Here is a 25724-nt window from a genome sequence, read left to right as displayed (position 1 = left end):
TCCTGTGAAGGATGTGCAGACTTTGATGTTATATGGCATTACCCATACTTTAATTCAGGGCTTCCTTGCTCAGATTCCACCATCACTGAGGGAAGAGATTCCCCAACATCTGGCAGCATACATGTGGAAGAACACACCACTTCAAAAGTACCTTATCCACTAGATGTTTGGGCTGCTTTAGAAATAACTGCTCTGGTCTTTAAAGGTGTTCCTTCACATCTAAATTCAAGATCCATGCACAGAGAAACAAGTGAATAGAACTAGAACATCCATTCTGTGCTCTGGAACAGACCTCTGCCCAGCAAACACACGTACTGGAAATGTCTTTCTACCATTGCTGTGGCACTGTGATATCCAGGCATTGGGCCTCAGCAGCAAGGAAGCAGAAAAAAACTGGGAAGCCACACATTACAGCTGGCCACTGCTGGCCCCAGGCTCATACACAGTCCCATATGCCTCATCAACTCTGTTCAGCAGTATTTGAATGCTTTCCTTGCTCCTTTTTGTCATGTAGTAAGAGTGCTGGAAGTTATTTTTACAAAGACAAAAGAAAATGCAACTTAAGCTTTAATTAATAATGTTTGTATTTTTGAAGGAAAAGGTAAGAAAAGTATTTATCAGGGAAAAAAACTCAACTCAGCAGAAATCATTCCTTTTGTTTCAAGAGCTAGCAATTAATACTGTGGCTGTTGCTCTAGAGCAAGGCCATTTGGACCCTGAAAAATCATAAGATTCCTGGGAGTTAGGCATCCCCAACTACCAGAAAACTGTCAGCTCCAGTCTGCTTCTCTAGCAGTTAGGATGCCAGTACCAGATCAACACTGCAAAGGGCTTTTTTCCACACCCATCCTCCCTTTTAAACAGCTGCGATATACAAAGCCACAGTTGTCTGGCGTGATAAGCCTGAACTCTCAACAAGGCCAAAGATCAGCTTTTTTCTATAACTTGGACTCTCTCAGGACACACAGACTTCCTGCTTTGACAGACTCTTCCTGTGCAAGACTGAAGTCAGTCTTCAAATCTACTCCTGAAGGCTATACAGCTGATATTTGGCTGATCTCTTTTTGTCCTCCACTTAGATAAGAAGTACAATGGTTGAACTCATTAAAGAAGTGAAGCAAGGTGATGCAAAACACAGAGCAAGCATCACAAGAAGTTAGGAAGTGCACCAGCACTTACTGAACACTTCTTCCTAAATAAAGGTAGAAGAAGTCCTTTACTGACACGGATGACTGTAAAAGCCTTTCAAAATTTTAGTAATGTACCATTTAGTATTTATATAAGACATAGAAGTTAGTTTGGAAGTGATCAGGACTGTTTCAGTACCACTGCCAGTATCTTCTCTTATTTTATTGCCATTACTGCAGGAATCTCAAAACCACTTTTTAAACTGAAAAATACATCTTTGACTACCTTGTGAAAGTTTTGGTGCTGTTTTCCTTTCAAAAATAGTGCCTCTGTGATAGATCAAAAAAAGTTCCTTTCTAAGTGGTGATCAAGCTGAACTTTAAGTTTAGACTACATGAACACAACATGCAAACTTCCTGAGACAGGATGTGTTGGTTATAGGAAGCATCAGGTTCTGTGCTGTGGGGGAATGTTAAATCTCAGGTTTTAGTTGCAAAACTTTAGAGCTCTTCAAGAATGAATGCCCTGTGATGACAGTGCTTCTTTTTAACTCACCGGGCAGAGTACACAAAATTAGTTTTTTTTCCTAAAAGTGAAATGTTAAAACAGTTCCACTGAGCATCCTTGATTGTGAAAAGCTGTGCATTCACTACCAACACAGATTATAAGAAAAGATTTTAGTACAACAACTAGGTAGTGGATGGACCAGTGATTTACCATTAGCAACATTGTATGGTATTGCTGTATGAATTATGCTATCCTAATTTCTGCAGGGTGCTTACGATACATATTCTTAATGCTTTTACTCCAGTGAACACTAATGAGGGAATTTTTAAGTTGCTCTTTAGGTTTAACTCGAATCTGTTTATAAGCTACGTGTTTCCTTCCCTTCTATGAGCTCATGTTTCCTCATGGCTCTGGGTGGCATTCATGGGAAGCAGGTTTTTCCACAAAAGAAGGTATCAGCACTCCCTCAGTACAAAAGCTTGGTTGAGACCATGTGTGTGTATCTGACCCTCTCTCAGAAAACACAAGCCCAGTGCTTTCTATGGATGTGTGACCTACAAAAATACTTCACCTATCTTCAGTGTATCTGCCTTGTTATGTGAGGATATTAGTTGTTTAAATAATTTCCGAAGTTACAGTAACACAAAATGCAACGTTCCTGTAGCAGGGATAGCTATTTGTGGTGTCCATCTGTGTTCTCTTCCACCCACCCCTTCCCAAGCAGTAACTCCTGGCGTGCCTGTGGGCTCACGGCACAGGGCACGGCTGAGCACAGCACTGCAGGAATGCTGCACTCGCATTCACCAGCTCCAGAGGTGCAACAGAAAGCAGCACTGACTCACCACAGCCAAGGGGAGCAGAAGGCTGACCAACACCCCCTGCCTTGTCTGTGCTGGCCTGGTCTGGAACGGGCAGGCACATCGCCATGCTCTCCAACCTGCCCCATAAACCCACTGGTGCTTGCTGCTACTTTGCTTGCCAAAGTTTATTACGTACCATGAATATTTTTTTCTATAATTATTATGTTCACTCAAAGCTTTGACAAAAGGTGTTGAGTACATTCAGTACACAGCACTCTGACAGATTTAGCCTCAGCATTTTTCCTACAGATTTCCTCTTCCTTACAGATTGGAAGAGCATATACTTTTCAAAAAGAGTTGGCATTCCTTGTACACTGCTTTAAAAGTTAATATATTCTTGATTTTTGTTTGTCAGCAATCCATAAAAGACAATAGAAAGAAATATGAATAAGCAAAGTTGTAAACATAAAAATTTTCCCTTAAAATATGCATAAAGATTTTAACTGTAAATATAGCAAAACAACTCATATTCTCATTCATATATTTCAGGAGTTTCATGAAGATACAGTGACATTAGATAGATTGGTCATGATGTAAACCTGTATAACCAAACCTGTTGAATTATTAGCCACACCTTAAAGATTACCACTTTAGATAGGACTAACACCACTCCTGTAGTTTTAAGTCATCTCAGTTTTAGTATGACAAAGAGCACACACTAATTTCTTTTCATGTATTTAAAGGCTTGCACCTTCCCTGAAGTGGAAAATGTAAATTACTAATTTCATTTTCCCAAGACCAAGAAAAACAAGAGCAGTGGAGATGCAGGTTTAATGCTTACAGGCTGCTGCTTCTTTTATGTTGTTATTGCTGTCATTGATTCCTCTTTGTATTTCATCCAGCCACAGAAGTGCTGATTCATCTTGAGATTCCTGGGAAAAGGACAGTAAAAAGCCTTGAAAAAACTGAATAATAAGAGTTCTCTCAATACTGTGAGAGAGCTGCAATATACAATCTCTGCTTTGCAAAGTTCTAGAACACAAAAAATGATTTGACTGTTTAAAGTCATCAGTGAAACACATTCATATTCTATTTACTGACTGGAAAAAGATCCTGTTCAGATACAAATCTCTGAAAGTTTTGATGTCTAGAAGAAAAGAATTTGCTGATACTGCTGGCATAGAATTCACTCTACTACAGATCAATAAAAATTGAAGCATTTTTATTTCCACAATATGTAGGCAAAGTGGTCTGAGTCACATAAAATCACACATTACCAGGAAGCACTGTGATAGTAGGAGAGAATAGCAGAAGGCTGCAGGAAGTTGGCATTCTTTCAAAATCCCTTATTTGGAAAGGATCCTTGTGTATATCTAAATACATGTTATATTAGAAAATAACAGTGAATACTCTCATAGAAATACAGCTCAGCTTTAGTAATGATGACTTAGCTCATGCAAACATTTCTATAATTAAGCAGCAGAATAGGTACCCCTCTTCTTTCAGGCCTAAAGTGCATGACATTAAGCCCAATGTAAAATAGGAGGTGTAGTAGAGTGGGATCAACATCCCTACTGCCCAGGTTCACTGGTGATACCAGCACTTCAGCAGATAAAACAGAGTTAAAGTGGTATTTAAAATCTAATCCAGTGGGGTGGGTGGGAAATTCATGCTAAAGAGGAAATAGGAGTGTTAGGCCTACAATAGACTAACGATGGGAGAAGTTGGAATGTATCAATTAAGAAAGATATAGGAAAACATACATACAAATATTTCAGGGAAGAAAACCAGCTAGAAACACGTTCAAACTAAAACAGTGTGGACAAAGAAACAGCTTTGCAATGAGTATCCCTGGTTAGCGCTGAACCTCAGGCCAAAGATCTAATAAATTTGATATTGACAGAAACTACAAAGAGAAAACAGGGTAAAAAACCACTGAAGACATGCTCTTCAGCTTGCATCATATCTGTAAACAAGGTAGCAGAATACACGAATAACATGAAGTGGTGTCAGACAATCACAGGACAGTGGACACATACTGCTTATTTTAGTACCAAGTGAGAGTTAGCACTTGAGAGAATGTTTAATAAATTCCCAAACTGCCACTGAATTTAGAGAAAAGCATTGAGAGTTCCTAATCTAGTATCCAGCGTTTACACTTTAAATACAAGAAGAGAAACAAATACTGCTCCGGAGACAAGTACAACTTATGCTGAGCCTCACAACTAGCCTGGAAGCTGGGCCAAGGCTTGGGCTAATTTTGCTTGCTGAAACAAGCTGTTGCAATTTGGCATTGAAGGGAAAAAAAAAGGGGGGGTGGTGGTGGGGAGGAGGCAGAGTAAAAGGAAGGGATCAACAAAGCAGCAAATGAAAATAGGGGAAAGGTTTTAGAGGCTGCAGTCTGTGGAGGGGTGGAAATCGTCTGAAAAGAGGAAGTAGGTGGATTGGAGGAGCCAGACAGCTAACAGTGGGCAGGGAGGCAAAAGGCAAAGCAGAAGGCAGTTTTCCTAAGGCATTTTTGTACATGTGGCTTCTTTCCGTCTTTGCCTTTTGCTAAACTGAGATCATCACACTCTTCTGCAAGCTCAGCTTTTCTCTGGAGAAGAGTACAGAGTTCAGCCACGTGACATTTTGGTCTCTGAATGAGACCCTTGAGGATTTACTGAAAACACCTCCTGATTTTTCCAGAAAACACCTTTTTACTCCAAATATCTGTATACACAAGTGTCAGTAGAACCCTGCATATCAGCTTCAGGCTTGTGGTAAATGAGGAGTTAAAATGCTGCTGTAAAGCAGTTTTATCTCTGTGTTGGGCTGAGGCTGAAACTGAGTCATATGTGCATATTTGGATACGTCACACCCTCTTGCTGTAGTAGACAAAGAACAAATTAGTTCCTTACCATAAACCTCATGCTTACAGGATGCTTCTGGAGGACAGATCAATCATTCTTTAGTCCCTCACAGAGGGGAAAAAAGCCCCCACAAAACGTCTCTTGAGATGAACTAGCTGAACCATTGTTCAGCTGGCTGGATTTCACACACTACAATGAAGATACTGTTTTTCACTGGACTGCTCTCTTTTACCTCCAGTCTTTGCACTACAGGTGAGTGCTCCTTTCTGTATCTATTTAATCTTTTAGTCAATAACATGGACTTTTTGATAATGCTGTTGCTCTACCAGCTGTGAACATGAAACGAGTTGTACATGCATGTACCAATTATGAAAAACTGTTCCAGGATGTCTCCTTTAAAGCAAATTTTTATTCTTTCACTTCAGTGACACCTTACCTCTGCCAGTCATTTCCTAGAAAGAATTTTCTTAAGGGGACTTTCTGCACTTACTGAAGACACATCTTTTATCTAATATTTTTGTAACGATACAATAATTTTAAACCTGCAGTGTCTTGTTCTACAACTTTACAGATGGTGTTATTAGAAGGAAACGCTCAGATGACTATTGTGATAAAAATAACTAAAGGAAATGATCAAATAATAAACCTTCCTAGAATTAAAAGTGTTTTCAAACCAAGGTCATTTTGAAAAGCTGGCATACATAAATATATATAGACACACATATATAATATACATATATACATGTATTTATACCTATATCTATCCATCTACACACACACCAGACAATGCAGGCACATGTATGACTTTTAATGAGTGATTAAAACCAGTTCTCTGGAGTAACGATTAAAAAAAGCTACTGAAAATTATGTAGCCTGCTAATTATTATTTTAAAACATTCTACTGTAAATCTGACAGTGAACATTAATAAAACTATTCTCTTTATTTTATTCAAATATGGAAAGGTAAAAAAAGGTTGAAAGATTTTCACCCATATTTCAGTTTACTTCTGAATTCCAGTTTCATGGCGCATGCTGAAGGTTTTACAATAAGTATTTTTGCATTAAATGCAGCTAAGAAAACTTAAATGACACAAATACTTGCACAGTTGTTTACTGCTCGAAATCTATTTTATAACACATGGCTTTAAAAAGCATTTTGAACACATTTGTGCTTCATGTGAAGATGTCAATGTCTCTACAAATTTCTCAACTAATGACCGACGAACAGGTGTTAATAAAATAGTATTACTGCTTTTGCCCACATGCTGACAATATTTACTCAGAGATAATTTTCCTGCTGCTTGAAAAGTTTTATTCACTCCCCAGTAAATGACACCTAATACTTGCCCAACCATTTGTTTTCAATTCTTGAGACATTGCCCTTGCTCAGGTATGAGAACCTGAGAAGATCTGGTGTGCACTAGTCAGAAGCTGAAGAAAAACAATTTCACATGTGAGACCAAAAAACCAAGGGTAATTTCAGTTTTCTAATCTGACAGTTTCCTTTTGTCTTAGGCTAGAGAGTGTTTTTTGCAACTTTTGCAGTCATTAATTTCTTACATGAAGTGACAAGGATAGTAATGGTGTTTGATCAAGCCCAAACAAAGACTGCTTATATGATGAATGACCAACATTCCTACTACTGGAAAAACCCTCCACCGGTCATAAGCATTACAGAAGTGTCTTATGTTTTTCACCAAAGATTACTGAAAACACTCAAAATGCAGAAAGATGAGCTTACACTACATTAATGATGAATTTTCAAGATTTGGTGTGAAATGATAAATGAAGACTGATGTCTGTACGCCAAAAGCAGAGGAGAATATTTTAAACTTCTATTGCTTTTCATGTAGAGATGGTTATCTTCCTCTGCTCCTGAGTTACATGGTTAATACAGTAGTTTGTCCTTTTTAACAATTTTCACTTTGTTTTATTTTTAAGCTTCAGAATTTTCATGGAATGGCTCTGCAATTAAAACAGTGTCTCTTATCAAAACTTTTCGGGGAATTTCGGCGAGAGACTATGATTACATCCCCCCTTATGCTATAGAGGGGGAAACAACAACCATCCATATCAGAGAAAACAAATGCACTTCAAAAAAGCCAAATGACTCCACATTAACACAAGTGAGCAACACCACGCTGGAGTACCTCACCAGCTCTCTGAGCACCAAGCTAATACCTGCTGTCTACCTCAGTGCTCTGTTACTGGGTGTGCCGTCTAATGCCATCATTCTGTGGATGTTACTCTTCAGGATCCGCTCCGTGTGCACCGCCATCCTCTACACAAACCTGGCTGTCTCAGACCTGCTCTTCTGCATCATACTGCCCTTCAAAATAGCCTACCACATCAACGGCAACAACTGGGTGTTTGGGGAGACCATGTGTCGGGCGGCCACGGCGGTGTTTTATGGCAACATGTACTGCTCCATTCTGCTGCTCACATGCATCAGCGTCAGCCGCTACCTGGCCATCGTCCACCCCTTCACCTACAAGAGCCTCCCGAAGCGCGCCTACGCCATCGCAGCCTGCGCCGCTGTCTGGGCCGCCGTCTTCCTCTACATGCTCCCGCTCGCCATCATGCAGCAAAGCTATTACGTGAAGCAGCTGGACATTTATACCTGCCACGACGTGCACAGCGCCTGCGAAACTGTGTCCTCCTTCCAGTTCTACTACTACGGGTCCTTGGCTGTATTTGGGTTTTTAATACCGCTCGCAACTATCGTATTCTGCTATGTCTCGATTATACGAACACTCAAGACTCACGAATGGTTCTGGTATGTCAAAGTCAGTCTTTTGATTCTTACCATCTTTGCTATTTGCTTTGTGCCAAGCAATATTATCCTTATTATCCATCACATCAACTATTACTATTACAACACAGATAGGCTGTATTCTTTTTATCTAATTGCTTTATGTCTTAGCAGCCTAAACAGCTGTCTTGATCCTTTCCTTTATTTTCTGATGTCAAAAATTAGAAGTCAATCCAATATTTATCTGACAATGGTTAAAATATCCAGGGAAAAATGAATTTATTTCTATTACTGGAATTATGGTTTTGTACAGTACTAACACAGATACCAATAAATCTCAGGTGCGACATTTATATTTCAAGTAAAATGGGATAGAAAACACAATTTCAGTTAAATTTACTTCCTTCCACACAAGGAATATCTCCAAAAATTCACTCTCCAGCTCTGTAACTTTATTACATGTGTTGCAACACCTGTGTACCTAGATTCAGGGAAGCAGCTCTGCACCTCCATTTCCTTCTGAGATCGCTTTCTGGCCATGGACAAGCTGCCAGAGTATCAGGCACCCCAGCTTCTAAATACCAGAAGAGGAGTCAGCCTCCAAAGAGCACTTCTAGGGCAATTCATGACACTTGAAATTAGCTCTCAGCCAACAATCACTGCAGGAACAGTGTTACAAAAATGAGTTTTTGGCCTAGTGGAAATGGGAACAAGCACTTTGTACATGCCAGGGAGCAGTCAAGAGCAAGTACTGCCCAGGATGTTGGAAATACAGAGTCCCCATAGGTTCACAAAACAGTAAGTCTACAGCAGTGGATGCAGAACCTGACTCTTCCAAGGCTACCTCTCCCATGAAGCTGCTTAACCAGCTCTGCACTGGAGACTTGTTCTTCCACTTTGTCAGCGCCTGCACTTCCCTAAGCCACAGGGATTGCTGGGAGCTAACCCTTATCAGTGTGAATCCAGGCATATATTACTCTTGCTTGGTAAGCAAAACAGAAAAGCTATTTTGTAGTCTTCTCTATTTCCACATCCTCACAGGAAATACCTACAGTGTTACAAACACTGCTCGCTACCATTGACTATTAGTAAAACAATGGGTCAATTTTTACCTTTACAGAAACTCAAAACTTACTTATATACTAAGTTCCTAGAAAATTACCTCAGTGGTTGTCATTTGAATTTGTAACTGCAGCATGTAAGTGGGGATAAAAATGTTTTATGTTGTTTTGATAACAGTATTGTAAAAAAGCGTTACTTAAATAAACTGAGTTGTACTGGAAAATGCCTCAAGGGAATTTGCAGCCTGGTGAGGGTTCCCCTTTTCCTATTTCTTCTGGTTCTTAATTTAAGTTAGTTTTAATCCTGCCATTCCTTCAACATGCACAAGAACAAATTCTAAAATAATTCAAATATTACACAACTGTTGAAAATATAAATGAGGTGAACCCAACTAAAACCTCTGTACCTATCACACAAAAAACACTACAACCAAACATAGTAATTTGGTCCATCTGTTTAGCTTTCCAGCTATCCACAATATGCTCCCTTAAGACAGAGTTTCTCTCTTTTGAATACATTTGTCTTGAAAAGGCTTTCGGAACTGTTAAAAGCTGTGGTTTAAGACTTACAGGACAAAATGAGTTCCAGGTTTGTGTTTTCGGTTTCAAGCAAGGAACAAATAGGTCATATCTGAGATGAGAACCTCAGATTATAAGGACAATGTGTTCTGGCAGATTTGGGTGCAGACTCCCCCACATCACCACAGCTATGGGGAAGTGACACCAAGCTGCTTAGAATAAGTGAGTAGGTTTGACACGTATGTTTTTCCAGATGTTGGGGCAGGAAGTGTATAGGGAGACCTATCTGATCCTTGTAAATCAAATACTTCCTTTTACCACAGCTCACTCTTAAAACACGCTAAACACAAATTCTGAGATCTGCTTTATAAAGAGGGATCAGAAAAAGTGGAAAATAGACAGACTTCAGAAATTGCACTCCCTTTACAATTGTGTTTGGATTTCTTTTTTAAGGAAATGTCAGTCTAAATCGTATTTTTACCTAAAGAATGGCCATATCTATGATTGATCTCTGTTAAAAGTAAGTATGCATCTCAGTGTTTCTTTTGGGAGCACTGTGCCTTATTCTCTTCTGAAACAGGAGCAGCACTCCTGTCCACAGAGAAGGTGCTCTAAGTAGTTGCCAAAAGACTGCAAAACCAAAATAGCTCAGAAGAGAAAAGCCAGCAGAAGTCTCTAGGAACATCAAAAATCTTATAATGAGAAAACTTCAAAGAGATTGTACAATTTTTGTGCCAGAATTTGGAAACGCTCATTTGTTTCCTATGAGCACATTCACACCAGGACAGGAGTAGGCATCAGGTTTGCATCTGGGGAGCACTGGGGCAGCTGGCAGGAGCGAGCCAGGGTAGGACTGCTGTGTCCTGCAGATCTGTGCCTTGGGGACATCCTGGCTCCCATGGCATGTCCTGGGTCAGCACTGTGCACAAACACTGACCCCAGCCCATCCCGGACACGTGAGGTCAGAATGCACAAAACCCTCCTCAGCACACGTGGTGAGAGAGAAGGTTTTTCAGCACTGAGGGCTCAGTGAAACCAGCCCTTACCTGGGAACCCTGGTGAGAAATTGATTTGTGCAAACACCTTTCAAAAGTTCTGACAGCATGGTTTCACAGCAGGTTCCCCGGGTGGGGTGACACAAATGCTGGAAGACACGTTACAAGCCAAAGTTTGCAGACTTTCCCTAGCTCACCACATTACCTCAGGGACACACTGTGTGAATTTTAATTGTGAATTTTAATTTCCAGACACTGGGCATTTTAAGTGCTGTGCTAGTAGCTTTAGCTAACCTTCAGTCATATCCTGCAAGCTGCTAGGCTGATCTTTGTTTATGCTTCCCTGAGCTGTAATGCTAACCAGGCCACTGCTTTTGGGGGAGCAGATAGCAACATCCAACTGAAATAAGTTTAAACTGAAGGCATGTGCAAGACCAGCAGCTTTTTGTTTTTTTTTTTTAATTGCATGATAAAGCTGCAAAAAAAATATGTACAAAACTCCAGTATAATAAAACAACATAAGCAAAAGAGACTCCTCAAAATACTTCAAAAGATTTGATAAATAACACCACAGTTGTGACTTCTTTCTGGCAAAACCTCACTTTCCATCCATACTGCCTGACACTGTCCTGTAACTGTATCCATGTACAAATTCCTAACTGAGAATTGCTGCTGCCCGTATTTTGTAATAGCTGCAGCAACCTAGTAGAATTAAAATGAGATTACAGCAATAGCAAGACATATGCAGAAAATGCCTTAATTTTAATAGATTAAGAATTAATCCATTTTGCCAGTAAGAATAAGTTATAGTGCAAAATTACTTAGTGCCAGTTTGCTTTCACTGGTTTATTTATAGTCTCACTGGGCAAAGACAATGCAAACATCAGGAGACTAGGACAGGGACACAGAAGCAAGTGAAAGGAATTGACATTTCACTTCTCACAGAGAACAACAGTAAAAATTCTAACCTTGCATTTTTGTGCTTTGGCATGGTGCAAAACATCCTGATAATGCCTTGCATTTACTGGCCTCACATCTTGCAGCTTGGCTGTGGGCAATAGCAGGGCTTCTAGAGTTTTCTCAGGATTTCCTTGGTCAACTGCTTCATTAATGTGTCCAATTGCAATGATTCCTGTGAAACAGAAAAGTTATTTAAGATGCACTTATCAAAGAAAGTTGCAACTTTTCGGATATCACATACAAACAAAGCAGTAACATGAAGAACAGAAAAATCACAAAACAAGAAGCAGAGGCAGCAACAGCAGCTGATTTTAAATTATTTTTGTTCTTATATTAATTTGATGCTATACAACTTTTCTTCCTATCACAGTTATTGATATATATGGATAAAACTCTTCCTAAAAATCAAAATTATCCTTGGCTAAAAAGGAAAACCAGTTATTTTTATTTTCTGGGAAGAAGCACCTACATGAAGCTTAAGAAAAAATTATGTGTCACATATTTGTATGTTTAACATATTGGCTCACAGTGATGTAAGTTTTATTTTCAAGTGATTTCAGACTACATTAGTTGAAACCCTGATTTGGACAAATACACATATACTGCACTTCCAGCTACAGCGTTACATAGCAACTTAACCTCATTTCTTGTAATTTCTCTGGAAATGACCAATCTAACAATGCTGACCAGTGACACTCAGTACTTCAGTCAGGAAGTAAGGCCAAATGTATTTAGTAAAACCTTAACTCATTTTCTTCAGACTGGGCCCAGCAGTTTCAAATCCATTTCCTCCTGCCCCTAAACAGTACTGAAATGCACTGCTTGTATTCCCTAAAGGGAACCACAGAAAGGCATCAGTCAAGGGTTTCACCATCACCTGTGAGGGATGACATCCCTGCTCCCAGGGGATCGTCCCTCAGCAAGTGTCTCTAGACCCACCAGACCCAACTGGTGAGGTCACAGATCCAGGTCATCATAAGGCTTGGGGAATGAGCAATTTTTCCAAGGTGGTCCAAAAGAGGGACTATGCAGATATGAGACTTGCTTAAAGAAACAGAGGCTTCTCTTTTTCCTCTTCTCTCTGCCCATCTGCCCTCTCTAAACATTCCCAGGGAGAGGTCAGTGTCACTGAGAGCAAGACCAGCTATTTTGGTACTGAAGACTTTCACTGCTGCTGCAAGGTCTGTTCCAACTCCTAACAAGTGCAGAGGTTCAGACAAAAAAGCGACTCTGCCAGTCAAACTGTCCAGCACCCCACCTTGTCAGAGGGTACACAGGGCAAGTAAGCTGGGAGGATCCATGGCAGCCACTGGACTAGATTTAGGAAGCAATTATCCAGCCCGTTTTAGAAATTCTGCAATATAAAATTTCCCTTACCAGTATGAAGCAGCAGCATGCAGGACACTAATGACAGTCCAGGAAGGGCAGGAGCAGCCTGTGTCTTACAAAGGCTCTCAAAGTGCAATGAGACTGCTTCCAAAACGGGCAGGCAGTCTGAAAGCTGCCTCTTCCTGCTCCAGCAAATTTGGCATAACTTGATAGCCTCAAATTTGTGACATACAGTGGAAGAATTCGGTGCTTTACCTTTTTTGAGGTCCAAATGACCAGCTATCACATTTAATATAACACCACCCTCTTATGGCAAAACAGTTACCTTCAACTTCAAAAATAAACTCTAAATCCATTCACTTGAGAACACATGGGCATAAGAATCTCCTTGTCTGACAGGAAATCAAGTTACCCAAAAGGAGAGCAAGACAGATATTTTCATTGTTTAACTGCTTACTGACTCCATTGTGAATAACGATCCCTTGGAATCATTTACACATTAAAACACACTTTTCAATGGAACACTGCTTGTAATTTCCTCCCCTATCTCCCAATATGCTCTTTGCTTACAACTGCAAAATCCCCAAAGTGAGACCATCCAGGGCTGGAAGATACTGCCAAGCAGGCAGAACAACAGCATTTTTAACAGTGCAGAAGGCAGGCACCCTGTGATCTCTATCCTTCAGTTGTCTGAAACAAACAGGAATATTTCAAGGGCAGTCAAAGATCATCAGGTTTTCAAAAATTTTAAATGCTCTTCTCTTTTCAGGAGTGTCTGAAGGAGGCCACTCAGTTCATAAATTTACATACCAAAGACCTGACTATGACCTCTGCAGGCAATGTGGAGGAAGAATTACTTACTTTCATTTTCTTCTTGAATTTGCATATTAACCATGTCAATGCAGTTCTGGATATCATTCCAGCTTAAATAATCTTGGCCTTGAGATGAAGCCTCTGACTTAATAGACAATAGTGTATCAGCATAACTATAAGAAGATATAAAATACATAAGTGTATTTCATATATAAGATAAAGTGCCATAAAGAATTAGATGTATCATCCATCATTAAGTGACTAGTATTTTTTTCCAATGACGCAATTTCAGACAAACTCAGCTCTTGGCAGAAATTATACAGACATGCAAGCTGCCTGTTCCACACATGCATTTCAGGATCTGAAAAAACGGCCCTGTAATTCAGAGAACTTTTCTTGGTTCTGTGGCATGATGGCAATACATACAACTTGCTATGTGGTGCAACAGATAAATGTGAGGGAAATTAGTCAGCTTCTTGCTCTAGAAAGCTACTGTTGCCTTCTTGACACTAATTCAAAGACCAGAATTTCAGTCAGTAGTATCAGGTAGTAGCATCTCCTGCTATCTCCATGAGGAAGATGATGAACCATGGGCAAGGGCCTAAAAAAAAAAAATTATGCCCCTCTTCCCACAGCTCAAGATCATCCAAGCACAGACTCTGTAGCCTCTGTCTACTTTTCCTAGAAAGCTCACCAATCAGATGAGCTTCACAGTACTCAAAACTTGCACAACTTCACAGTAGTGCAAATTCACATGTATATAAGTTAAGTAATTCTCGTATTCCCAAATCAAGCATAGAACTACTACTGTATCTCAGATAAAATACGTATCTTCTATTTCCATCAGAAGCCTGAGGAATGAATGCCTGGCAGAAAGTAAAAAAATAGGAGAGATTCATAATTTCCTAATCTGATTTGTCTTTCCAGCACCTAGTAGCCTGTGTTTAAGGGTTTCTGGAGCTGGAAACTGTGTATCACTTTAATTGTTGCAAACAAGTCTACACTCCATTAATTTACCTGGTCTATTTTAAAATCTTATGAATTATTGAGGAATTAGCCCTACTATGGGTTTTGTGAGATGACAGCTTTTTAAAAAACAATTAAACTTTATATTTGATAGGTCAAATATTTACTTTATTAAATTCTCAAAAATCCCCAAATGACTAGAGCTACTAGAATCTGATTCTAGTAACTTATTCTAGTAACCTTCTTCACAACATTCACAGTTTTGGAGACATATTTCCCCTAAATTCTCTCTTCAAGAAAACACAATCCAAACAAGTCCATCTCTTCTGATAGAAAGCCATTGGACAGCATCTATCTCAATGAAATTTTTCTAGTTCTAGTCTATCTCTTCTGGTACTGTGCAAGTCAAAGCTTCCTGCGATATTCAACGTATGGCTGGCAGCACAGGTTAACAAAATGGCATAATAAAAATTTATTTAGTTGTCAAGTCCAGCTAATTCCTACCTGCTTGATCTGTGTTCACTGATGGTGTAATGTAAAGATTGGGTCAGTAACATTACCAGAAATGCTGCACTTGGGACACTTCGGGGCCATTCCTGTATATTTCTAACATTGCTTCTCTTGCTCACAAGCACTGCCTCACATCAGCAGAGGCAAAGTAGCAGATTAGTTTTGCTCCATTTTATGTAATTCCTCTCTCTCTCACCAAAACACTGGCCTCTTATTCCTAATCTGACTGCCTTCCTTCTGGCTTTGAGACACCCAGCAAGGGCCACTCTCAGATTTGTGTCCCCAGACAGCCTAGTGAAGATCTTCAGCTTCTGCGGCCTTTTGCCTGCTAATGCCTTCCAGAAGCATGTGGAGCCTTCCACCGCCTGTGCCAAGAGACAGGAACTGGTCCACATTTCCATGCTCTCCCCTGCATGCTGGGGGCACAGGTCTCTTGTGTTGCCTGATTTTTTACTGATAGTCAAGAGAGCAATTGCAGTAACAGCACACCTGTGGTAAGTCAGGCAAGTGGGAGGGCAAGCAGCTGGCAGCCAAGTGATGGCTATAATGTAATGTTGAACACAGGTGCATGCCACAGCATTTTATTCACTCATCCAGCAAGCAAAAAAGGGCTTGGCCATGGCTCAAGAGATCAACTGGACCCTGAGGCATTAAACACTATCTCATTCCAAAGACCATCTTTCAGAACTGCAGGGTGGTTAGTGATTAACAGTTTTCAGCTACAGTTGTTTCACCTTTTAGTGTCTGCAAAAATCCCTGTAAGATCTTCATGTTTGCTTTCTGGGGATATTTTCCCTACAACTCACACGTCTACAGCCTTCAAGGTTGTAGCTTATGTTTAGATTCAACTAGTACAGCAATTGTCACACTCTTCCTTATTAATTTAATCCACAGATAAGGACAGCCCACCCCCAAAAAAAAGCCTACTATTTTTTTCAGAAGTTGCCAAGTCTCATCAGACAAGACAAAATGAACCTTTACCGTTGCAAGTTTTCCTCTTCCAGATTATTGAAGCCAAGGCATGGGTTTCTGAGATGATTTTTTATCATTAGGATGTCCTTATTTTCCAAGGTCTGGTTTAGCAACACAACAGCTGACAACATTTCTACTGCAATAGACAGTTCATCATGTGCCAGGTAGTTCTGTAGGACAATAATGTACTGCAGTCAGGAAGCTAAATAAGCAGTGTAACAGATTTGAGTTACACACTCTAGATACCATCAAGGAGATGGGTTTGATCTAAGAAGCCTGGACAGTGTCCTGGTCACAGGCATGCCAGACTGACACAACAGCAGTGGTGGAGCTCAGTGGGTTTCTATGTTCCATCCAGTCTGCCTTTCCTTCTTTTGCCCCACATTCTCATCTCTTCTGATCCTACTCATAACAGGGGATTACTTTTCTACACAATATATAAACCAGAGTTAGTCCTCATTAAGAGCATGCAACAATTAAAAAAAGTCAGTTGATTTGTTGCAACAGAAGAGCTCAGCCAGACTGAAGTGTGGCAAGAAACAAACTATGCAATTAAATACTGCCTTTTCAACCAAAATGATTCATGCAACACATAACACCATGGCAAGAGAATTATGTCTGATTTTACACAACAACATGCTATGTTTGTGCTCTTTCATGGTCTGGCTACACAACATCAACGAGCAGGTTGTAAGCTTTTCACTCTTACCACAGCATTCTGTTGTTGGAGGTTGAACAGCTCAGTCTGATAGACAGCAGCAGCAAATGAGTGAACAACAGGCAGCTGTGCCTCAGGTTTCATCAGTGCAACCAGTGTTTTACTAGGATCACAGTTACGAATTGCTGTATTGATATTGTCAACCGCTATAAGTTCTAAAGAATAGCAGGGAAAAAAAAGCTTATTAATCTTCATTTGCTGTTTGCTCTTCATGCTATGTAGATGACAACTAGGTTATTTCAAAGAATATAATTTTCTGTCATAAGAGAAAAAAACATTTTTGTGAAATGATATGACTGCTGAATGTTGCAAAAACTGTCTCTGTTCAAAGGTACCAAGCAAATAATGGACTGGAGGACTTTAAAATTTCTGGACTTTTAGAAATGAGAGACTACTTATTGCACCTCTAACACAAAACAAGGAGCTGACCCCACCCTAGTACAGAGAAAGATCAAACTCCTCCTGGGTGTGCTTGCAGCAGGTACTGCTGCGTATGTCAGCTCCAGCAACTCAGTTTTGCTTCACCCCAAATGCTCCCTTCCTTCTGCACCACATTTCCTCTCTCACCTCTTCCTTTGGCAAGATCTAATTGAGCTAGCTAAAACAGGCCAGTACCTGAAGCACCAACAGCATTATTAGTATCCATTTCAGGAGGCCTGGTGGAAATCAGCCAAATGTATTAGAGGGGTGGGATATTCTGCCAGAAAATTAGTAGCTGAACAGATGAAAAACCACATGCTATGGTTTCTAGAGGTTCCTCTACATGCCAACACCTGTTTGCTTTCCTGCCAGTGTGGAAGATCAGTCCTTACAGGCACTGCCACCTAGAAATGAATCCCTTTGCTACAGCTCAGATTTTAATTTAAACAGGCAAATAGAGGAATGTGAGGGTATGAGTGTAAACCTTTTCAGTACCTCAACAATTTGCCTGTTTTGCTGTTTGCTGGACTGACTTTGTCAGGGGTTTGAAGCCCAGCAGAAAAATGCTGAAGAACACTCCCCACTTGGGCAGCTGCAGAAGCATTACAACATCCCTCAGCTTAGTCACTGCCAGCATAATTGCACACCTGGAGGAGCCATCTTTGAAGAAAGCCAGGCCAGGACACACCCAGGAACACACTGTACAAGGCACCACTCTGGTCTGGCAGAAAGGGAAGCAACCTTGAAGGTTAGAGCACATGTGGCTAGTTGAAGAACAGCAATTATGCAAATGCCTTTTCCATCAATAAGCCCCACTGCTCTACCTTATCACATGGCTTTTCTGTGTACTGTTACCCAGGGAACATTTTTATTTAGCACTGATTGCCCAAATCTGAGACAAGATTTCTTGTACAGAGCACACCATCTACAGTTCATGTATACAGCAACACTCAGAGTTTATGATACAAAATAAAGTCTTTGAAAGCCTTCTGGCCAGGCCCACCTAAAAAAGCCCCTCGCCTCTCATGTAATTTTCTCTGAAGCATAGTTATATGGGGCCACGTTGTCCCTGAAGACTGTCTCTATTGGCTATTCCTAAAGTTAGAAACCAGGAAAAGCTCTCACAACTACAGCATGCATTCATGCTTTTTTAAAGAAAAAAGTAAAGAGGAAAGAAGTCGAGGTCCACAAATGGACTAGACTAGTTCTGCAGCCAATAACCAAGCTACTGACTTCTAGGTTTGAAGCCCAGCATGCAAATTGCAAAACATATTTTACATTGCTCACAGTCCTATAACGAAAGCCACTATTTTTTTTCCTCTCGAGCCAAACAGAAGAACTAAGTTACTCTCCAGATTGCTGTTAATGCTTTTCACACACCACATCATGTTCTTCCCTTTATCAAGAGGTAACTCTTTCAGAAAAAGTATTCTTCACCATGGCTAATTAATCTGAAACAGGCTAACATTTAAGATATAAAGTCAAATTTGTCTCCTGCCTGAAGCTGACCTCACAATATAGCCTTTAAGGTGCATCACAAAAGCAATCAGCCTGGATTTCAAAGCATTGAATACAGTACCAGAGACAAAACAGCCATGCCCAAATGCAGTATGAAATGACAGCAGATCAACCAAAGGTTAACTTCCTAGCAAAGAAGTTTCCAGTCAAAAGCAGCAACACATGCACTGCAAATTTAGATCCCCTTTAACTATATATTCTTTACTTCTGTTGTGTGGCATTCTTAACAGACTAAGAATAGGTTAGATTTAGATAACATGTGTCTAAAAGTGAGAAAATTTTTTCCCTGCAATGTGAAAAATATTCCTCTGTCTTAATTCTACAAGTATGGTCATTGCTCCCAAATGAGAATTAATACTGCACTGATAAATATTTGTTCAAGCCATCAAGTTTTCAGTGTTGCTGCTGTGATTGCCAGTAGCTCAAATCTCATGTCAATAAGAGTTCATATATACTCAATAAGAGTACATCCAACGGAGCACAGATTGGTGACTTGGCAATTGTGACACTGAGAAGAAAGATTATGAGTGTAAAATGCAACACATATGGTTTCAGTTTGAGAAACCTTATTTACGTGCAAGAAATGGTGGACTCAATTATCTTAACATAATTAAATAGTGATGGTAAAAAGTATTAAAACAGTTACTCACTAAGCTTGTGAGCCTCAGCTTCCGCATTGGCAACACTAACTTCTTTCTGTATTTCACTTTTGTCGAGCATATTTGGAATGCCTGCTATCTAACAGATCAGAAAAACAAGGTTTGATTATGCTTTTGTTTTATGGGAGATAAGGGATAAAGTCTGGTGATGGTACACTGGAATTTGATTGTACTATCACCTGTGCATCAAATACAAGGCTCAGCAAACACAGCATTAACTGTCTCCTGTGATTTTCATCTTACTTAAATTAATGGATTTTCTCCTTAAAACCTAATTGGCGCTTTATTTTAATGTTAATGATTCAATGTTACTTTTATTTGTACTCAAGTTATAACTCACTTTGGAAACAAAATATTAGGGCTGCATGTTATGCCTTAATTTTTCTTCTTATATCTTAGTTAGTAAATACTCAGAAGGATACCATGCTCTTTAGAGCAAATGCAGGTCTTTGGTGTTAATTAATACATCAATTATTCCCAAATCTTTATAAAACTTTTCATAAATGATGCAGAAAGGCAGAGTAAAGACAATTTCTCTCTGGATTAAAACCAGCTAAAAAAGTGCAAACTGACATGTAGTACCTGTTCAATTAGATTACCTGCATTTTCTGTTCTTTAGAATCACACAATTGCAATAGGTACCATGAGGAATTATGCGGCAGAACTTCAAGTAGGCTCAGAGCAGGGCGGTTCAAGCCTGCCATCAGTGCCCCTTCATCTTGCCGGTCAATAGCCTCATTCACTTGGACTAAAGCTATGTGAACTGAAAGGAAAACAATGCCTATAAACAGCAAATACAGCTTTCCTAGGGAAAAGAAGTCCGTTGCTGTCAGCATCTCACTTTTTGTAAAAGCCAGCTAGGGTGGCAATCTTTATCTAGCAGAGAATGACCTCTTTCATGTCCAGTCCTACAAAGGGAGTCTGGCTCTCTGTGAGCCTGGGTGGAAGCAGTTCAACCACAGCTAAGCAAAAGTCTATGAATTAATTTTGGGTCTATATAGAAGAGGGGGTCAAAATTTACAGTATACTGCACACAAAAAGAACATAAAGAAACAGAGCAGGCAATAAATGATTTGATTCTGAACTGAGGAATCCTTACAGCAAAAACCACAAACAGAAATTAGCCCCTCCCCCTGCAAGGATTAGTAGAGAAGGAATAGCATGACAAAAACAGTTGTAGACAGATATTAGCCACTTGTGCATATTTTACAAGTTTCCAAAGAAATATTTTGTTTGTTCAGGTGGACTCTAGTTGCGTTCCACTGGAATCTGGGAGATGACATATTTTGTGCACACATCCACGAGGATCCAGAATAGCTTACTGTTTATTTTATTGATATTGCCTTGAATCTCAGCTTGTGTCAGCAATTCCTCGTAGACATCTCTCTCTTCATCAGAAATTGTGCCATTCTAAGAAAACAAAATTGTTGCTAGTTCACACAAAACAGTTTGCAGAGAGAAAAGCTCTTAGCCAAAGTCATTAAAACTGCATCAGCTGAAGCATTTGCTGAATGCATTTGTAAAGCAATTTGTTGACTAAGTGAACTGAGGAAATTGGCACTTTGTCATAGAGACCATTAGCTCTCAGGTAAAAGAACACAGCAAATAATTTCGCATTAAATATCTGTGGCAGAAGTTATACTTTATACTCAAAGAAGGGTATTATTGTGTTTACAACTTTTTGAGCAGTAGATTTGTTTTTCCTAAAGCAATTAATGGAAGAAAACTAGGGTTTTTTACTATTTAGTCTTCTGGTATATTTAGCCTTTGGGCAAAGTTAAGCTGCATCATACTCACAGTAATCATATTCTTATAAAATTGGCTTTTAGCTTATTTCATTACTATTATTTCTCTTAGTTATCTTAAAAGTGGAGGTTTCTTCCCAATTGTAATAATTTTCAAAATTAAGTTAATTTTTAGAGCAATAATAATGCTATAGCATGACAAGAAACATGAAGAAACACATGTACTAGGAGTACAAATAAAACACCACTACCTTGAGTCTTGCATTTGATTCTTTCTTCCTTTTAGCATCAAAGAGTTCATTCTGATAGTCCTGCGCCAGCTCCTCATCCACGTTGAGCAACATTGCATTTGGATTCCTCAGGGTCACGATGGTTTGCTCGGCTATTCCTTTCTCCACAGCTTCGTTGATTGCTATTACAGCTGCATGCACTAAAATTGAAAGCACAGTCCTAAACTTCAGGAAGCAAAAAAAGTCAAAGCTGTCACTGTTTCTTCTGATTTATTTGAAAGGAGTGTTGGATTTATGTTCAATAATTTACAGATTTGAACATTCCACACCATTTTTCCTTTAGACTGCAGAACTTGGTGTTTACTCAAAGGTGGCACATTGCTGTCTGTTCCATGTTCACCCTTCCCCCGAACACGGGGGTGCTGGTTTCAGCTGGGGTAGAGTTAATTTTTTTCTCAGTGGCTGCTGTGGGGCTGTGTTTTGGATTTGTGCTGAACACAGAGTTGATAATACAGAGATGTTTTTGTTTTTGCTGAGCAGGGCTTGCACAGAGCCAAGGCCTTTTCTGCTTTTGGTACAGCCACACTGGGGAGGGACTGGGGGGGCTTGGCAGGCTGGGAGGAGACAGAGCCAGGACAGGTGACCCAAACTGACCAAAGGGATATTCCAGACCATGTGGCACCAAGCTCAGAGTATAAAGTGGGGAGGAGAAGGAAGAGGGAGACATTTGCAGTGATGGAGTGTGTCTTCCCAAGTCACTATCACATGTGATGGGGCCTGGCACTCCTGGAGAGGGCTGAACACCTGCCAGTGCATGGGAAGTACTGAATTAATTCTTTGGTTTGTTTGGCTTGTGTGTGTGGCCTTTGCATTTCCTATCAAACTGTCTTTTTCTTAGCCCATGAGTTCTCCAGCTTTTACCCTTCTGATCTTGGTTGAGGAGTGAGTGAGGGACTGTGTGGGGCTTGGCTGCTGGCTGAGGTTAAACCATGATATGGTTATTATTTTACTGACAGAAAATAAAACATGATTTATATTTTATCATTCAAGTTGTATTTTATTTAGAAGGTAATTACATGTAGGAATTGAAAATATTTTTGGTAGTTTTTATCTTAAAGCTATGTGGCTCCATATAAGAGTACTATATTATATTTAAATAAATATATATACTTATTTACTAAATATATATAAATAAATATATATAATATAAATATATACTGAGTATATCTGAGAGATGCTGCACAAGAATAAGGAAATTGAAGCTCCATTAAACTTATCCTCTGGAAAAGCACATTTAAGACCCTTCCCCCACAGGCAAGATGCAGCCCTGCGCATCACATTTGAGCCTCCCTGAGATGGATCTTTGCACATCAAGATCTCCATGACCCCCTTGGCACATGAGACACTCTGATGTAATGGTCCCTCCTCCTGTCACCTGCAAAGCCACAAGACAGCAGAGCTCAAACAGAGGCAAAAAACATCCAGCAGGCTTTGCAGGGTCCTCAAAACACAGGAAAAAGGGAAAAGAGTGCCATAGGACTCATCACAGACACTGATCAGCTTAAATGTTAAGCCTTTCCTTTGAGAAATAAAAAACTTCATCTACTAAACAAATAGTTGACTCCAAGAATTTAAGAGTCACAAAATCTCACACTTTTTCACACAGTAAATTTGCGTGAGTGTACAAATTCAAAACCACTCATAGCTGAATTAGATGTAGATTTGTAGCTAACATATCCCTCCCAGTTACTCCCTGAACACATTTGGCCCTAAGATCAGTCTGTATGAAGGACTTGCACTAGAGCTGCACTTTATATCTGGGCCTTCATGCCACAAAGAGACCCCAGTGCCTGTCTGGTGGCACATTAATCTCAAATATTTTACAGACTTTACTACACAAAATGTAAAATTTCTGAAAACTGTGTATCTAGATCATATCTCAAAGGAGGAACTTTGCAGCTCCCCATTTATCAGCACAGCAGCTTGCATAGGATTTACTTTCATGCCACCAAGGAGATGTGTGAAGGGAAAACACAATGACTATCTCTCCTTACTTTGTCAATACTTACTTTCTATGTGGCCCTGCATTGTGCTGCTAAAGTGGAGAAAAGCATGCAGTAAAAAGAGCTTATTTGGATTAAGTTTAACTGTAGGTCTAAATATCTGAGTCCAAAAGACTTTAATTTCTCTTACTTTATGAAGGAAAGCAGAGATGCTTCAAATTTGAGGTTTTAAGAAAAAAAGACTGTACAAATTTAGGGAAGTCAGACAAAAGATCATATCACTGAACACTCAACAGGGGCAAATGAAGGATGAAGTGAAGCTATACACCCTCAGAGATGGCAGCTACTGGAACTTGCATAGCTGTTGGTGGATAATCCATTGCTTAGCGCTGACTTAGCAGCTAGTATAGTGGAGGAGACACAAGCAGAGAAGCACATTTGTCACTGAACTTTGTGAAAAGACAAAGTTCACATTGAACAGGAGGAAAAGGTTTTTCATCGGGGGGGCAGTAATCACTGGAACAGGCTCCCCAGGGAAACGGTCACGGTATCAAACCTGACAGAGTCCAAGGAGCATCCAGACAATGCTCTTAGCTGTATGGTTTAGTTTCAGGTAATCCTGTGCAGATCAGAAACTTGGACTCAATTGTCCACGAGTCCCTCCCTGCTTGAGGCGTTCTGTGATTCGGTGTACATCCAAATCCACTCCAAAGGACTAAGAAAACTGTCCTTAGACACATACATGACCCAAACATCAGTAACCTAAATGGAGCTAGCAAAAAACAGTCAAAATATATGTTCAAGATTAGGAGAGAATCAAACAGATGTTGGTAGATGTGAACCACCTACCAGGAGAAACAATGAGAAGCCTGACTGGACTTGAAAGAGCAGGCTGGAAGCTTGGAATAAGAGAGATGCTTCCTTGCAGAATGAGCCCTCTGTGAAAGCACCTCAACTTAGTCTTCCCATGATGATTTATACTATTGCTGGCAGCAGAGCAGGAATCATCAGCAGTTGTTCCACTTTTCTATCTCCTTTTGCATACTCCACTTAGGAAGAAGGATGGTAGACCCCTTCCTTTGGCAGGATCTCCATTATCCAGCCTCCCTAGTGTGTGAGGGTTCCCACAGCAGATGTTTCCTGTCATAGGGCAGAGCATGTTATCTACAGCACAATCCTTGCTCAGAGGGACACAACCAGCATCAGGAAACCCTGCTTTTCTAAGACTGAAAACACTTCACAAGCTCAAGGAAGCCCTTTACACTATAATAAGGCTTTCAGTGAAGGATGTTTCACCTTCAGGGGAGGAAGCCCTTTCATCTTCAGTGGAGGGAGCTCCCTGAAAAAGTGCTTGGTAGTCACTAAATATCTAAAAAACTGCTAAAAAACTTCTGCCACTTTAAAAAGCAGCATTTTAATATCTAGCTTTGGTGAAGCATGCACACATTAAGCAGGTTTCAAAATATAAAACACAGACAATGTGAATCAACATCAAGTGTGTTTTAAGTTAGGCTCTGAAAATTTCAGCACACTAAGTAATATCATGAATCAGCTTGCCACTTTGCAGGGGTGAATAAAGTAGCAAAGACAACCCTTCTGTTCCTCAGTTTACTCTTCTGAAAAGACTAGGATCTTAAAATAACTAGAGCTCAAGTGTTGATTTAAGGGAATGCACTTGATTTCATATAATTTAAACTCAAGCAATTTTTTTTGGTAAAGTATCACTTCATTTCACACACACAAAAAAAGTGATATAGAGAAAAACACCAAGACTTACACATGAATAGGCATGAGCAGCAGGAAAAAAATCTGGTTTTGAATGGAAGCTGCTCAAGATAGGCTCAAAAGAGCCCTAATTGTCCAGCAGAGCCTACCCTCCAGCAGGGTTCTGCCATGCAGTGGGTCACACCTCGTGGTCAGACAGACGGAGAGCTGCCCAGGGAAGCAAGTTCCAAACATACAACACCATATGTGAGAGAGTTCTCTGTCTGGAACAGTGACTTGTCCTCACAGCAACCTGCTTGGGTGTTGTAGGAAAACTGCAAAAGGCAAAAAATAAAAAGAGGGGGCACAGAGAAGGCACCATGTTCATATGGTGCAGAGGCACTCACAGAGGTCGATTCATTATTCTAGAGGAGCGCTACCTACCAGAAAACATTAAACATAAAAAACAAAATCGTCAAAATATTGTGAGAAATCTTTGCTTTTGGTAGCACTTCCTATGGGTCAATGGAGATACCAAAAAACCTCAGACCGCAAATTTTGAA

The 25724-nt window shown here is 40.0% G+C and overlaps 2 protein-coding genes across 2 annotated transcripts in view; one reads left to right on the top strand and one right to left on the bottom strand.

Moving 5' to 3' along the window:
* The window catches only part of IQGAP2 (IQ motif containing GTPase activating protein 2), a 123100-nt gene that overhangs the window by 25049 nt on the left and 72327 nt on the right, over positions 1-25724 (bottom strand). The window contains exons 8-16 of the mRNA XM_054282706.1: positions 21476-21654; positions 20802-20889; positions 20079-20242; positions 19471-19558; positions 16874-17037; positions 16174-16334; positions 13765-13889; positions 11583-11746; positions 3277-3367 (exon numbers count right to left, since the gene is read on the bottom strand). Coding sequence (XP_054138681.1) covers positions 3277-3367; positions 11583-11746; positions 13765-13889; positions 16174-16334; positions 16874-17037; positions 19471-19558; positions 20079-20242; positions 20802-20889; positions 21476-21654 — 1224 coding nt within the window. The remainder of the gene's footprint in view (positions 1-3276; positions 3368-11582; positions 11747-13764; positions 13890-16173; positions 16335-16873; positions 17038-19470; positions 19559-20078; positions 20243-20801; positions 20890-21475; positions 21655-25724) is intronic.
* F2RL2 (coagulation factor II thrombin receptor like 2) lies at positions 5384-8316 on the top strand. The gene is made up of 2 exons (XM_054282718.1): positions 5384-5539; positions 7229-8316. The coding sequence occupies exons 1-2, from the start codon at positions 5482-5484 to the stop codon at positions 8314-8316; spliced, it is 1146 nt and encodes a 381-aa protein (XP_054138693.1). The 5' UTR covers positions 5384-5481.

This window comes from Melozone crissalis, unplaced genomic scaffold (assembly GCF_028551555.1).
Source record: "Melozone crissalis strain CALT ecotype California unplaced genomic scaffold, PUWL_Pcris_2 ptg000005l_1, whole genome shotgun sequence".
Taxonomy (NCBI): domain Eukaryota; kingdom Metazoa; phylum Chordata; class Aves; order Passeriformes; family Passerellidae; genus Melozone; species Melozone crissalis.
This window is presented reverse-complemented; position numbering and strand designations above follow the sequence as displayed.